Raw genomic sequence first — 17,059 nt, 5'->3', positions numbered from 1 at the left:
GTAGGACTGCACCAGCCCTTTATAAAAAAAAGAAAAAAAGAAGTGGGAGGGATGCTTACAATCTCCCCACTTTGAAAACTTAACAAACAAGAACAAAATTGATCTTTGCACCTAAATTAGTAGTTAGCTTTATAACATACAGTTAACATACCACTCAGTGCTCCAACTGCTCCAAAATTTAATGACTTTCCATCCATTATACTGGCATCACATTCTATCTCACCCAGAAGGTTTAGATTAGATCCCATTCCTGCATTTGTAAAAGGAGAATCCTAAAAATAAACAGAAAACACTGTAAGACCATATCCATGGCAGACTATATCAAAACTTTTGTATAATTGACCTTGTTACAATACCCTTTCTGTTTCTAGTAGTTTAATCTCCAATAACAAAAACAACAGCAATGTGCATGGCTCATCTTAAATTATCATAACAGATACTTTACAAACTATACAGTGGGTGATACATCTCAAGCATAATGTGCTAACATAAATAACAACTATGCAACAACTTTGGATGATTGTTTATATGCAAACAAAAGCCTTACAACACAAGTAAAATCTCTTCTTCCCTCCCACAAAATGCCTACTTAATTTGGTCCCTTACCATTCAGTCATTTTAATTAAAGTCTAATAATCACAGAGTCTACCTTTGAAACTCAAAAGTATGACACAGCAGCAAAACAAAACTATATCTTTCCTTAAGGTTCTAAGCCTACAGTTCAGCTTTGCACACAGAAACAAAAATTGAGCACCACCACCACCAATTGACTTTGCAATATTTCTACGTGGTCATTAGCATAAGGGCAGTCATTACTATGATCTCGTAGATTCTTGAATAACAACCAAGAAATATTTCATACAAAGTATGGAACAACTTTTAAAAAACACTCACTAATTAAAAACTAACTCATCTTTTATTAGCATTTTCTGGAGCATTTTGCAAACTCAAGGTTTCCAGACAAGTTGTATTATATGTCAAATTTAAAAACATGTATTTCTGCCTAACTATTTTCTCAGAACATCTCCATGACTTTAAAGACACAAAGTTTTAAAGCAGCAGAGTTCAGAAGTCTCACTGCCAGCTCAATATAAACCCCTATTCGTAAGCACAGGTACAAAACTGAGTACAGGACAATGAAAGAGAACAGATCAGGACAGCCAAATAGTAAAATTTCAGAGATACGGTGCATGCCTTCAAAGTTTCATGTCTGTTTTTATTACAATAGCACAACAACCTTGTGTGGCAAAAAAAGAATGGCTGTGCAGCTGTCACTATCCAATTACAATGGGAAGAAAATGCTACTCCCAGCAAAAGGGAAAAGAAACTTAAATAATGAGGGCGATTTGTTCTATTGTTTCACAGAGCCTCACAGAAACTCTTCATAAGAGGAAGGGACTCATTTAGTATACTCTGACAAAAGAGTTTATAGTATAAAAATGCCGGTGAAGTAATCACTAGAATAAGGAAAATTAAGTAGATAGAGTCTGAGAAATATTTATATATCAAGTGCAGAAGGATGGTGAACTATGTGTCGCAGTAACCCATGTTTCTGTGCAAAGAGAGATGACTTGGGAAAGCATCATTCACGTTAGATGGTCATACCACTACAGTACATATAAGCTGAATCATGAAACAAATCCATTGGAAACAGCTCTAAGTTCCATCTTAAATGTTAAACAAACCGTTTTCTTTTTTGTGCATGTAATTTATAATGAATACAAGGAAACAAAGAAAGAGGGTGTACACAGAAATGAAAAATAAAGTTTGTTAGTAATTCAGTATTCTTTTGTTAACTTTTAAATGACCAGTGAGGACTAAATGCCAAACCTGTTTTTCAATATATTGATCCTAATTTACAGAGATGAGACATTTAAAGTGCTCTTAGTGTTCAAAATAGTTATCATAAATGCATCTTTCTTAATTTTTAAGGTTAAAGATAACACTGAAGATTCATTAATGTAGGAAACAGATGGTGATCCTTCCAACAGATTCATTTTACACTATTCATCTTAATTTTCTGCTTTTTCCTCTGCATCTGAGAAATAGTACAGAATTTTATATACAACTTTTCCCACACCATAATAGATTTTGGATTGGCAACTTGGTGCACAGTGAAGAACTTTCCCTAGAAAGGGCGAAAGAGGGGGAAAAAAAAAAGGTACTGAGATGATGGCCTTGAAAAGGTAGAAGACTGCAGAGCAGCAGCTCACTTAGCCAACTTCATTGTTCCCCAGGCAAATTCAGCCAGTGAAGTTCTAGGGGGAAAAAGGAGCAGAAGAGCAGCTGAAGGAAGGGATCCGAACAAGAATGGCGGAAAGTACAAGGAGGAACAAAAGAAAAACAGGAACGCATTAGGATGAACAATGCTTACTCCTAGAGCTGTCCACACCTGAAAGCCAGGAGACATATTTCTAAGGTTCTGTTCCAAAAACATTCATTCAATACATTATACTCAAAAGCATTAGCAAAGGGTAAATATTTTGTGGTTTCCAGGTCTGCCACAGCCACAAAGCAGAGAGCGCTGATATCTTCAGAACGGATGTCATGGCCAAATAAATGAGTAGGAAGGACCCAACATCAAAACAGAAGTCTTAGTTACACTATCCAGAATCCTTGCACAAGCAAGACACAAAGCTCTCTATCACCTGATAAATATAATAATCAAGAGAGGATAGGAAAAAAAAAATACAGACAACAGAGTGGCACTAGTTCAGTTTATTGCTAAAAATCAAGATGTGTTTAATGCTTTGAAGCTGCACCTTCACCGGCACAGCACTGAGGATGCACAAACAGATCAGCTGTTCAGAGGAACCCAGGACAAGGAACACCACCTCAGTTTCTCCCTACAGAATAGGGGGAAAGAAGATTCCCTAAACCAATAAAATTGTAAATGCCTCTTTGGTGGCATACCTCTTTCATTTTAGGACAGGGAAGGAATCTTACCAATATAGTCAGTTTAACATCAATAAATTCTTCAGGAAAAAGAAATAAAGACCCAGTTCCAAGCATGTGTTCAGAATGCCTGTGAAGCTTTACTCAGCTTTACAATCCCAGACTGCAGCCAGTTGAGAAGATGGTCTCAGAACTGCCAAGAGAAAGATGGCCTGCTCTAACTGCACAGATATGACAGCTGATCTGATAACAACTTCAGATGCTTCAGGATTTGGCTGTGAACAGCATGGAATTTCTGATACCTACCAGAGTTTCTTGGAGATGAGACATAAAGCCTTTGAAATGGGGCAGGAAAAAAAAAATACTTTACAACAAATGGAAACAGAAATTCGCACCTACTCCTAGAAAAAGGCAAGGACATGAAACACATCACATAAATACATCTCTTTTTGAAAACACGAATCACTGCAAAGTCTGACCAAAAGATTTGAAGACTGATAATAAATGGTGCAATATAATTTAGGAAAATTAAGAAGGATTTAAAAATTAAAATATAAAACCTTTTAGGCATGCAGAAACATTATTAAAGCAGAAATTCTGTATGCTTTCAAAGGGGAAAAATACGCTGAGCTTACTGAAGCAGTCTCTTTCTATCCTGAACTACAGAAGTGTAGTACTGCATAAACAACTATATGACTATCACGGGACAAGGGGGACACAATCAAAGTATCTATCCAAGTAGGGGAGGAAGGGAAAGGAGGGAAGAGGTTATAATACAGAAGGCATCTTTAAGAATTTCTTTTATTTAAAAGATGCAAGCAGAGATTAGCCTTTATATTTCTAAGCAGATCAAAGGAGTGAGACAAGGAAATAAAACTGGCATAAGCTTTGCAGGTTAACAGCAAATCCTGCTACCATGTAAAAGTAAAAAAGAGGAGAGGGAAAAAAAAAGAGGCTATTCAAAGCTTTCTAACAAAACAGAAACTTTCAAATATGTGAAAAATACTGCACTACCTGGCAATTACTCCATCACTGAGGGATCTCTAACTTACAACACAAATCTGTAGCAAAGGAGATAACGGAAAGCTTTAAGATGTGAAATAATGGTTTCATATTCCAAAGTTTTATCTCATCTTGTAAAAGTTCTTATGCTACTGAGGGTATCGTTTTTATTTTTAGAATCCTTTTTACTTCAAGATGTACTTATAAATGCCCTGGCAGCAATCGCAAGCATGCTCAAGTTTTTAGCTGTGGTCAAAGCTGGAATGCTTGAAGAAGTTACTCAACACTATTAGTCCCAAATTAGGTCTAGCCAAAGAGTTACAACGGTCCACTGTCAGCATTCCCTCCATCTCTGATACAGTTTTGGCCCAGGTTTGTTTGCAACTTTTTAAAGGGATTCAAAGCCTACAGGCATTACTGCTAGTCGCTTTACTACAATAACGCTGCTGGCACTGTGCTTTTATCTTTAAAGAAAAGTCCTTGGGGCTAAGACTGTATAGTATAAAATGGTCTTAATTAGTATAAAATAAATTAAAAAATAAAAATCAATAATCCAATTCAACAAGACATGAATTATTTCACTGCAAAACTTTATTGAAAGACTCAAAAAAGACACTGCTTGAGTACATTAACAGGTTAAAAATATCCTTTGTTTTCAACCACCAAAAAAAAAAAAGAAAAAAAAAAAACACAGACCAATTTTAGTAGCAAGCTGATCAAAAAACAGAACATGACATCCACTTCTCCAGTCAGTTTAAATTCCAATTTAAATCATGTTCACAAGGAACATTCTACTGAAAACAGATTTAATAAACAAGCAACATACACACAGTAATAATAAACTTAGCCTAATGAAAGAGTTTGAAATCTTAATCATTCTCTACAGCTGATGTTCTTGTTTCCAATACCTGAAGAGTAGACTCTGAAGAGGTCTACACACACAAAAGCTTAAAATTGCACATCATCCTCCCAGCCAGCCATAAATGCAATCAGCATGCAGTTTTGCTGAAAACTGCAGGTTAAAAAAAAAAAAAAAAGCCCAAATCCCTTTCTGTTTCAAGAGAAATTCAGTCTTCATATGGCAGCTGATAGCAAGAATGCAAAAATGCATGGTTCAGTGACCACGTCTTTGCACAGGCGTACGTTGTAAGTGAGGAATCTTATGAAGCACCTTGTCCAGACCCTTCTATTATCAAAAACTGGAAAAGGTAACATGTTCATTTGTTTCTCTACAAGGACAGCTCACAAACTGGAAAACATAACTCTCCTCTAATCAGCTTATCAAATACAGCTGATGCTCATGAAGACCAGCACAGTTATTTCAGCAGTATTCTGGATCGGCTGCTCTTGTTAGTTTGCAAAAGTAATCTACCTTTTCTCTAATAACTATTAGCCTTATATCTTAATCACAGAACACTATTTCACTCAAGATTCATCAAGTCCAACAAAGAATGGCTGTTCCTCCTCCATTTAGAGCCTGCAAAAATAAAACAAAAAACAGACAGCATACCACAAGCAAACTGTCAGCTTGCTCATAAAAGATCAAGAGCAAGCCTTGAGCCTCAACAAGTCTTTGAAGTGATGCCTCTTGGATTAGCTGAAATTCTGTGTAATAGGAGTTGTGTAATTGAGCGGAACTGAGGGGGAAAAAATTCATCTTTTGTGACACTTCCATGAAAAGACATTTGTGTCTTGCAAGGACTACAGATTTTTGGAATACAGAGTTAAAGAGTCTAGAGAACTTTAAAAGTGATTAAGTATTTCAGATAAACTCGCTGCAATGTGTTCTACAGCAACCAAAATAAAAGTTAGAAACAGTACTCCACATCAGAATCTCTCATTGCTGCTACTGCTGTTATCTGTCATACTACACAAAATTTTTTTTGTCTTAATCTGCATTACAGTGGCAGATGTAAACAAGCAAGCTTAGTTTCCATACAAATTTTCACTATGTATTTGTCAATTCAAAATGCTAAAATACTTTAAGAAAAAGTCAGTATTTTTTCTGCATAATGAAAAGGAGAAAGTGATAGCTCACTAGAGGGACAATCAGTAAGCAAACCTTTTTTACCTACAAAGTTCTATAACTGACGAGAAAAAGTTACTCTGTTTGCTTTGTTGATCTGCCACATGCAATTTTTGCTTTTCAGAGAGCAACAGAAAAAGCATATTGGATATAAAACAGAAGATACAGCTCCAGAAACGACAGAGATCTCAGGAGATCATGTTTAGAATGAGATAAAAGCAGACACAAACCTTTCAGCATTTTGAAAGCTGACAGTCTAAGATTTTGGAATTACTCATACAGGATCCAAAAACTGTCACTGCAAACTGTTTCAAGTACGCCTTCGATTTTTCCTCAATGTAACTGCATACATAAGTATTTAAAAAGAAGCCCAGATCCCAAACCCAATATCCTTCACCACAGGAACAAAGAGAATGACCCATAATTAAGAGACTATATAGGTCACTTAATGAATAAATGAAAACTAATAATTACAGTGATGACAGCAGTACAACAATCTGAACAAATTAGTATTTAATCTCAAAAACAGGAAAGAAGAAAAAAAAGTTTTAGACAATATGCATAAAAATTCCACTTGAGACAACTACAAAACAATAAAATGGAATGAACAGCGGCATCATCAGAACAGCAGCAAGACAGAAGGAGAAGACAGTTGCCAATTGAAGTAATTTCATAAATAGGTTTTAGTTTAATCTTAAAGCTGTAACTTCTTACACAGATGACATTTCAGAGTATTTAAATCTATTAAAGCAAAAGAAGAAAAGTCTCTTGGGGATAACAAACACAGATAAAATATTTACCCTAGGCACAGCTGCAAGATGTATAGCTATTAAGTTAAACTTCTTAAAATATATTTTCCTATCTGTAGCTCTGGTACACTATAAAAATCATAAACTACATTTTATTCTACTGAGGAAGGAACTGGATCTGAGAACAATCTTATGATATAACAGTAGCTAGTAGTTAGCATTCAGTAGTAACTAGTAGTTTAGGAAAGTGCATTATAAATAATTCCATTATAGAGATACCATTTGCGTTCACCTAGGTATATTTTAATGTGTAAGATAACACACGAAAGCATATTTGAACAGTCCAATAAAAACCAAAAGTACTGTTTAACAGCAGCAAAGCTTGCCAACTTAAAGTACGACTGAAGTCTTGGCAGTAAGTCAGTACGTCTAGCACATACTAAAGTAGGTACTGCCTGCTTTACACTAACCCCATCAAGTATGTTAATTAACATTGTCTGAACACATGTGTAAGTAAATCCACTGGTAATTCTCTGGAAATACTACAATAAATTCCAAAACCAGGAAATTATTTTTACAGCTCAACACTTACCTTGCCTTCTTCCTCTGCTAACCAAGGTGGAGAAGAAGAATCAATTACTACTTAGAAAAGGGGAATTCCTGTTCCAATCATTACTGCCATAAGCAGTTAGTGGACTTGGGACCAAATCTCCAAATTTAGATCTCAGAAATTCTTTTATCTTTTCTCTCTGTTACGTTATTTTATAGGCACCCTTCACTGAACACAGATGCTGTAAGATCTCACCACTCCAAAAAGATACCCTTCCAAATGTCTCACAAGCAACTGCTGGTCTCCTCATGATTATCAAGACGCTCTTAACACATACCATTCTGAAATACAAACAGCACTTATCCTATTCTTCTACACAGCTGGTCATAAAATTCAGAAAAAAGCGTTATCTTCTAATGAAGTCAAAATTCTCTGAACAGCCTGCTTCTAGACGCCTATCCTATCAGAGATCATACAGAAAACTAAGCAAAAACATAAGAAAAATAGCCTTTAAAAACTGTGTTACATTACGCACATAGCAAAAGCATGTTGTAAGATGGAAAACAACTTTACATTCTTTATTTTCATACAGTCCCTTAACTGGTACAAGAGATAAGCAGCCTTACGCTTATACAATCGCTTTTCTAGAATTATGCTGAAGAACTGAAAAAGATACGAATAATATAATCCAAGACAGCATACTCAGAGACAGTTACATCACTAGAACTATTACACGAGAGTGTTAATAGGATTACTAGAGACTAACTAATTTGTTTGGATCATAATCTCAAGAAATGAAACATAATTCAGTGTGAGATATTTGTACAAAGGATTGAACATACCACAGAATTTCTAGTTAACATATGTGACCAGTAGCATGATTTTTTTCCTCATCTAAGAAGTGAAGCTAGTGCAGTCTACCCATAGGTTGGCAAGTCAGAGAGAAATTAATAAAGAATGTTCCATACAGAGTGTTAGATAAGCATTTAATAACCATTATTCTTGTAGGTTAAAGACTAAGACATACCTAAGATGACAACAGAATCACACCAAGCAGACAGTTTTTATTTAGTTTATATTTTTAGAAAGTCTTTAAGTACATTTACTCCAAACCACTATGAAAAAGCAAAAGATAAATTACAGAATAGCTTCCACGTCTGCACAGGCAGTAAATTTAAGACACAAAAAGGGAAAACTCAGTACATTTCCCATATAAGTTAGTATCTTCCTACAGAAAAATCTGGCAAGGTACCTGAGAGATGTATTTACTGCTAGTCCGAAATTCATACCTCTAATTCTATAAGTGCTGCAGTCACTGCATCTGTTGCAAGAGCACCGGCCTGTAGCTTTTCAATTGCCTGTAAAACAGAATTTTTGCTTGATGATTAGGAAATTCTAATATTATATGGCTAAGCCCTACATTTACCTGAGGACAGGATCTTCACCAAATTAGTTTAAAATGACATAAAAACAAGAGGCACTGGCAATAGTAGGTAAGCACCTGGTTAGGGGACAGGGGAAACTGAAAGCATGATTTTATTACTCAGTCATTCAGACACTGCATTTAATAGCAGGTTCCTGCACGATCAAATTTATAGCAATATAAATTCTTACATCTGGTGCCCCCAAACACTCACTGTTTCAGTCAAAACATTATTATTTTCCCTTCCAAGATTCAACAAGAATGCCTAGTACTGTACAGGGCAATTGTCATCAAAATGAACTGAATCAATAAGCAAGCTTATCTAAAAGCCGATACATGAAAACAAATCAAAAAAGACAGTATTATCTTTAAACTATACACACACAAAAAGAAATTTCTCAGATCCATACTGGACAAGACCTTAGAGCCAAGTTCTCTCAGGGAACCCCAAGAAAACAGCTATGGCTGCATCTTTAGTTGCAAGACAAACCTGGTATTGTTTGTTCTTAACACAAGACATTTATGTTGGCTACCTAGCTTAAAGAACCAAATGGAATCTCAAATTAGACTTAAATTCAACAGCAACAACTTCTTTTAACACATAATTATCTAGAAAATGAATATCAACAGGGCTAATACTCAACTTTAATGAAGTTGATGTTGAATTTGGATGAATTGAGGCTGCTGATTACAAAATTAGATTGGTATTAGGATTGAGCAACAGAACTGTAAAATGAAGTGTTAATTATCAAAGGCCAAGTCTGAGACTCTTCTAAAAAGCCAGTCAGGCTCCCCAGCTCCTCCCTGGAGAAAGCACAGGCATTACAAATTTTGGAGATCAGTCTTCCAGCTTCTCAACTGACACTTAGTAGATGAAACTTGCCAGCTACAAAGTTTCTGGAGGAGATCAAAAATTTAATTTCAAGGGAAATTAAAGTCTTGCTATTTTTCCCTTTCCAGATTTGGAAAGAAGGTTTTTTTGTTGTTGTTTCTACCTCCCCTGCCATTAAGAACTTAGAGCTATCAAGAAGAAAGGAATTCTAGAAATCCATATATTCACAGGGCACTCTGGATGCTAGAGCTTAAGTAAGTTCCAAAAAAAGTGGACACATATGAAGGAAAAATCCAAAGACACCACATAAAGCTCCAGAAAGCCCACAGCCACAGGAACAGTGTAGGAAGCTTTCTGTAAACGTCCCACTGTGAACTTGTTCTGTTCTCCCATCGTTCCTTTGGTGTCTGCTATTTGCCCCTGCTGAAAACAGAACAGTGCTGCACCTTATGGGCCTGCATTCCGCTGATGCAGCACGGCCATTACATTAACTGCTGCTGTTGCGTTTTCCCTATAGAAATTCATACAGTCTTAGCAGCTACAACCAGATATGCCTATTCATACTGAAGGGACAGTGCTACTGAATCTCTGGAAGAAGCATTGCTTATATACCCACTGTAAGACTGTGGTACTGGAAGACATACCTTCTGACAGGCTCTTTTGCACACATGCTTGTATTCTTTAGCTTTGGATTCAGAATGATAACCTGCACCTACAATTAGAGCAAAAGGAGAAGAGATTATACTACCTATCAAACTGGTGCCTTTAGTTCATATCAACAACACAGGCAGACAAAACCCACACTTATCTTAGATAACATGGACATTTCCTTTTTTTAAATCAAGGATTGACACCTTTATGCATTCCAACATTATTTCAAAAACACATAGTAATATATGGACCACACAGCACACATGTAGATGCATACAGGTATAAATCTCAGCATAATACAATCTGTTCATATAAACACTCTCCAGAAGACTCCAATTTTGCTCATTCTTGCAGAAATTCCAGCACAGTTATTTCATTTTTCTTCTGCAATTTGGGGGAAAAAAGGGGGTTCTGGTTTTAAGTCAAACTCTAACTTCCCTTTTTACCTCTGATCTGCAAGCTGACCATTCTGTTCATTTTTTCGTTTTTATACTAAGCTACTAGAGCTCAATGCTTCCACTTCGAGACCAGAAGGGTTCCTTGAAGTAGAGATCATACTGTTTGTTTCATCTTTCTCCCATTTTCAGTCACAATAACTGACCTACTGCATTTAACCATTTCCTGCCCTGTTTTTTTGGCTGCTATGCCCTGTTTCCGTATCTGAAAAATTTTTCAATGACCACTAGATGACTAAATAAAAATAACAAACATAGTAAGAACACTGATGTTTAAGTTCAATTCAAAAATTATTTTTTTTAAAACTTGGGAAATATACCTGTATTATACCTCAGGTTCCCTTTCTCCATCTATCATAGCATTAGTCTTGAGAAATTCTAACAAAATCAGTTCTAACACTAGTGAAGAAAAGAAGCAATTTAAAAAGAGTAAAGTCACCCAGTAAAGAGCAACATATTGATGAACTCAATCTGCTCTTAAAATAGAACACCAGGATCTTCGTATACCAACCCAAATATCAAACTTGTTCTTTGAAGACTTTTTTGCCTCAGGGTTTTGTGTTTTGGGGTTTTTGTTTGTTTTTGTTTTTTAAACCAAGCATCTTGTGGGCTTCTCAAATGTTGTAGGTATCACTAGGCTACTTTGCTCAATTTCACCTCGTGCCATCAAACAGATGCTAAAACCAAATATACAGCCAGATACAAGCATGGCTAATATTTTCAAGATTAAAAGCCTTCAAGAAGCAGCCTATTACTAATGACTTCTAAGAATATGACACATATAACAAATCATTTTTACTTTACACATGACTAGATGACCTCTCCATTACATGCAGAAAGAATCAATAATAGTCAGCTTAAATAAGAACAAGATAAAAAAAACTAGACCTGGACGAAAACTTTCAAAGGGTAAAAACAGTGAAGTTCTGCAACAAATCAGCAGATTTCGGGAGGTCTCAGCTAGACTGTCCTCAAGGACAAACTAGATAAGGAATCGTCAGTAACAAAAGAGCTATATTTGATCCTGCAAAGGATCAAAGCGTAAGGAAATAGACTGGAAGACCTCTCACATCTTGTAGGGCTCCCAACCTTAGCAGAAATAACTGCAGAATTTAACATTTTAACCTGTTAAATTTAAGGATTTTTTTTTTTTTTTTAGGAGCAAAACCATGTACCTGTCAGAACACCCACACAACCCAGTAAAGTTACCTATATTTTTATTACCAGCTTCCAAGATCCTCCAGCCAGTGCTGGAGTCAAACTCTCCACTCCCACGTTTACATCCAAAGCTCATGCCGCTTCATTAATATACTAGTAGCTTCAAACCTCATATGAAATTGTAGTTGATATTTAAGTCCACATATGCTGTGTTTCTGTTCCAGCTGTTACGCTTCTGCATCTTACCTGCATGGACAAGCACAAATCCCACTCGTTTCCCTCTTTGGGTTTGCTTTGTTTCGGGCTCTTTGACCACCACTTTTACAGCTGTAACCTGAGACGATTTGGAAGGTAACACTTCTACTGAACTTATCCCCTTCTCCATGATCATACGTTAAGATCACCATCTTCTACTGGAAAAGAGCATGCTTCCATTCAAAAATAAACTCTGCAGAGGAATCATCCTAAAACCAAATCACATGCATGTGTTAGATACTGATTTCCAAGAGGTGTATTTCATATAAATCAACCTTTGAAAGAATATTACGACAAGGGGTTTGAAGCAAGGGGAGTATTTCTGTCAAAAGAAGGGCTCCTAAGTTCTGCCTCTTCCGTAGCTAACAATACTAACATGGCCTAAGATAATCAATTCAGTTGGAAAAGTCTATGTTGCAAGCTGGAAATCAGCCTTCAGGCTCCTTTGAAGAGACTTAACTTGAACCTAATAACTTTTCCAGACATTTTAAGGAATTGCTGACCTAAGACTTGTCCGTGTCTGAGAGAAAGCTGCTTTCCAGGATCTTTTTTTATTTGACAGTATTACACACTTCTGCACTCATGCCTAGCTAGTCTGCAACGTGATGATGCTCCACAGTCAAAATCTTAACTTCTCAAAAGAGGCGTTCCCTGCTGACATGGAAAGTTCAAAGCAGCCTTATGACAAGGCTGGCAAAAGCAGAGAGACAGCACACATGCTTGATGGCAGAACCTGCCATGCTCAAATCACATGGTGGCATCTGTCTGCATGACTTTGTGTGGATGTTTCATGCATGCCTTAAAACAAATTCAACTGCCACAAAAGGAGCTAGGAAAATGTGCTCCAGAGAACTGCAGCATATAAATCACACTTAATAATGCCATACCTTTTTCCTTCTTTTGCTAAGCTGCTATTTCTTAGGAATAACTGTTTAAGATCCTACAATGAACTCTCCTCCACACCCTTTCACCCCCTACCCTTATTATTCTCCATCAGTTTCCAGGGAAAAAAAGAAAAAAAAAAGTACTTCTCTTATCGCAAAGTATTTCTAAAACAATTAAAATGACAAATAAGCCCAAGAAAGTCAGAGGAAGTTTATCTAGAGAAATGAATAGCTACCATGATTATTAATGAACAACAGCATATCTAAGTTGAATTCAAATAATTTAGTAACCCCTTTCATTTTAGCTGGCTTTTTGATCTTAACCCTTAGGAATAGAACATTGTTATTTATTGGGAGTTCATGAAAAAATTGACCGTATTTTCCAGTGCACAAAACTAAGAGTTCTCAAATGAAAGCACAGAAAGATGCATTTTCAGGAGTTGGAGAAGCAGTAAATACAGAGAATTTGTTTTCTTACTACAGCCTAACACACATTTATCCTGACACAATACTGTTTCTCTAGTTCAACATGTAAAATTCAAAACTGAGACAATCAACATGTTGAAATATTTCAAGAAGTAAACAGACATGTAGCTTTGCCACAGGAATGAAGAAAACCTCTCTAACATAGTAGGATATTCCAATATGGCACATATCAGTCCTACCCAGCTTGACAGGGACTATTTGTGACCTAAAAATATTAGAAAGTTAAAAGAAATGAAAAAAAGAAGCTGTTTATGTATATGTAGGGTTTAAATCACCAAATTTGCAAATTTTTATATTGCTCATTCCAAAAGTTAACTGCAACTACATTTGAACCACCAAAACAATGCAAAGTATGTTTGGCAAGATTCCTTATCAGTATAAAACTGGTTCACCAGAATTGTCTATTCAGTAATGGGAACTGGGACAGCTTTTTAGGAAGTTATTTATTTCCAAATTTCTTCCCCCAAAGTATATATTTATATTATAATGTCACATAATATTATACTTTTGCTATATTTACCTTTATAATTGTAAATATATAATCATAAATATAATATATATGCATATAAAATGAAAGACAACTAAAATACACATAAAGAGAAGAAACATTAATGGACTACATCCAATTATAATGTTCTCTTCCATCAACTTGGAAGCTAAAACTAAAGTCATAATCACTACAACTTACTTCCTTTTCGCAAATAACAATAATTAAGAAATCTCCAACAGCCATTGGTAGTGGCTGCAATATATAGCATAAACTGAAATACAGAGTCTGTTTGCTAGAAACCCCACTTCCCTATATCTTGCTACACCACACACAATACATTACATCTCTAGGGATATGACAAAGACTTAAGTAAAATAGAGGAGCAAATGTGGAACACGTATTTTTGCAGAAATTGAAAAAAATAATATGGGGTAGGAAGAGTAACAAAGATGGTAGTGAAATCATTAAAAAAAAATAAAACAAGATACAGATGCTGCTTAAAACCTGACTAATGTGATGTTTGGCCTGAAAACTGTAACCCAAGTTACAGAAGTAGTTAGGCTTTACGTACACTTGGGTTTGACAATATGTTGATTTGTAGTAGCAGGCAATCTGAAGTAAAAAGACAACATATATAATAACTTCCTTCACTTCATAACACTTTCTCCACGTAAGTCAATCTTGTCAAACACCTTCCATTCCAACCCTTTCTTCAGGACCTTTCAAGGGTCATTCACAAACTCGCCGCTTCCACTTCGTAAGTTCCCATTGGACCTAACCCTTCCTGTCAGAGTTTATTTTAGGATTTATCTCGTCTCTTTCCTGGCTGTCACGTATCCATCAGTCCAGATCTCATCCTTCCTCCTCACACATTTCAGCACTGAGCATCTGCACAGCTATAGAAACAGCAGGGGAACATACCCGAGTTAGATTCCTGAAGCATCCTAACCATAAAGAGTTTACAGAAGTAGCCCAAAGAACTAAGCACACTGAAAAAAGTAACAGCTGAAATCCTACAGGCACTCAGAAAAAGTAGATAAACGCTAAGTGTCACATCAGACCTGGAAAGATTCACTGAGCCTGTTATTCAGTGTGCTCCTTTGGCATAGGTACTATAGATACGCTGTTAGCCAAGTAAGGGGTGACATTCGCCACTTCCCTGCACAATTTATAGCTCTGTGTAATTAATATCCATAGCATAGCAAGAAGCTCTACTGGGCAAACACGTGCAAATGCTACAGATGGATGAAGCAAGAAAAAGATACACTATGTACACATATTGATAACTCCATCACAGTATTTCTACTTCCTAATGGTAGCAAAGGACAGTTGATTTTTAAGAGCTTTTCACTTGTACAATGATCATTTGCCAACACGAAATGAGATTACTCAGAGCACAGTAAAGGCACAAGCGCTTGTTTGTCTCTGTATTACCAGAGGCATCTCTGTATAAACAGAGAAGCACCACGCCTGGATCAAGGAAGGAGCACCTCAGCACTGCAGTGAGCGAGCACGTGTGGAGGGTGCAGGCTGTAAGGCCGCAGGTGCCTGCTGCAGAAATAAGGAGCCCGGGGAGGAAGGACGACAAGCAACACGAACTCATTGGTAAGAAAGAACTAACCTCATGAGCAAGCATCTGAGCAGCTGCTAGAGATTTACTAGGGAGCTAAGGAGGAAACGGGAACAAGCAAGAAACCGGTAAGGAAATAAGTACCCAGGAGACACAGAAAAGCAGAAAAGAAACTTTTATTTGGAAAAGTTATCAGCAAAATTAAATAAGTATACTGACGTAAGAAGCACATTTGCCATTATCAGAAACACTCGTACCTCTGAGGAAGGCTTTTTCAAACCTTTAGGGCTATCCTTTGCTGACAGTGCTTTAAGAGAGCAAATACACGTGCCTAGTATTTAAGGAAAGAAGCCAAAACAGCTGATCCTTAGCAGGGAAATGAAGCTTTGCGCATAATTAACCACGCTTATCCCCTCGGCGAGGCAAAGGCCACGCAGCCGCCCCCCCCCAGCCCGCGCCATCGCCATGACAACAGCCGGGTGCCGCCCCCGCGGGGAGGCGGAGCCGCTGCGGCGGGGTGACGTCACGCTGACGCCACGTGAGGGGGGGGGCCCACCGCTAGCGGCGCGCGGAGAACTGGAGCGCTCGCGCCAACCGCGGCCCGTTACGCCCCGCCGCCGCCCGGCCAGGCCTGAGGCGGGGAGCAGCGAGTCCGGGCCCGGGAAGGCGGGGCGGGGCGGGACAGGGGGAGCCCGGGATTGGCTGGCTAAGGCGGGGCAGGGCGGAACCAGGCACGCAGCACTCACCCGCCACAACCGTCAGCCTCGCGCACACCCGGAACCGTTCGCCCGCCGGTTGCCTCGGTGAGGATGAGGCGTCCCGCCCACCGGCCCTCCGCTATTGGGCAGAGCCAGCCAGGCGACCGGAAATGGCGTGGAGGCACCAGCGTGTCGATTGGCGGCCCAGACGCGAATGCCGCGCGAGCGGCCGCCGGCGCGCCAATCACAGCGTGAGCGGGGGGCGGACGTAGCCCGGGGGCGGGGCGAACGGGTGGAATTAAAGGGCCAGGCGCCCACAGTCGTTCCCCCCAGTGGGGGCGGGGTGCTGTAGTTGCCGGCATTCGTATTTTAAAGAAACATCATTTGGTCTCCCTAGCATACGCAGTGAATACGTTTTAGCCTGTGGTCATTATGTTGTACATAAGTCATAGAGTATGTTAAACAATAATAGGAATTTGGGCACTGTATTGTCAAAACCCAAACAAGAAAAAAATGGAAACTGTCCTTTTTATGCCTAGACTTCATTCCATCTCCACGGGGTCCTAATCTTCCTAAGTGGGATCTTCTCCCAGACATCCAGGAGGCTCCTTCCTACTTGCCTTCTAATCATAGCAACCTCTTCTCACAGCTTTTTTTTTTTCACCCAATAAATAAATGAGTCCTCCATTAATTTTTGTATTATTGCATTATTTTGTATTATTTATTTCACAAACCAGCCTTAAATTTTTTAGTGATGCAGAAATGCTATGAACAAATAAATATCTCCTTTTTCAACACACATTTTTGGCAACATATATAGGGCTTATGGAGATCAGCTTTTGTCTTCCACATTACCAGGTGCTTCCTCTTATGTTGGATAAAAATATAAGAAATCATGTGAAGTCCACAACCCCTTAGAAGCTCTTTGACCTCCT

The 17,059-nt window shown here is 37.9% G+C and overlaps 1 protein-coding gene across 1 annotated transcript in view; it reads right to left on the bottom strand.

Moving 5' to 3' along the window:
- Positions 1 to 16,328, bottom strand: part of TASP1 (taspase 1) — a 96,467-nt gene extending 80,139 nt beyond the window's left edge. Inside the window, 5 exon segments of the mRNA XM_026094684.2 lie at positions 152 to 272; positions 8,512 to 8,580; positions 10,122 to 10,189; positions 11,988 to 12,205; positions 16,173 to 16,328. Of these exon segments, the coding sequence (XP_025950469.2) occupies positions 152 to 272; positions 8,512 to 8,580; positions 10,122 to 10,189; positions 11,988 to 12,132 (403 nt within the window). The 5' untranslated portion in view covers positions 12,133 to 12,205; positions 16,173 to 16,328.
- Positions 16,329 to 17,059: the final 731 nt, after the last annotated feature.

The sequence above is a fragment of the Dromaius novaehollandiae genome, chromosome 3 (assembly GCF_036370855.1).
Source record: "Dromaius novaehollandiae isolate bDroNov1 chromosome 3, bDroNov1.hap1, whole genome shotgun sequence".
NCBI classification, from domain to species: domain Eukaryota; kingdom Metazoa; phylum Chordata; class Aves; order Casuariiformes; family Dromaiidae; genus Dromaius; species Dromaius novaehollandiae.
Note: the sequence above shows the minus strand (reverse complement) of the source record. Positions and strands in the feature narration are given on the sequence as shown.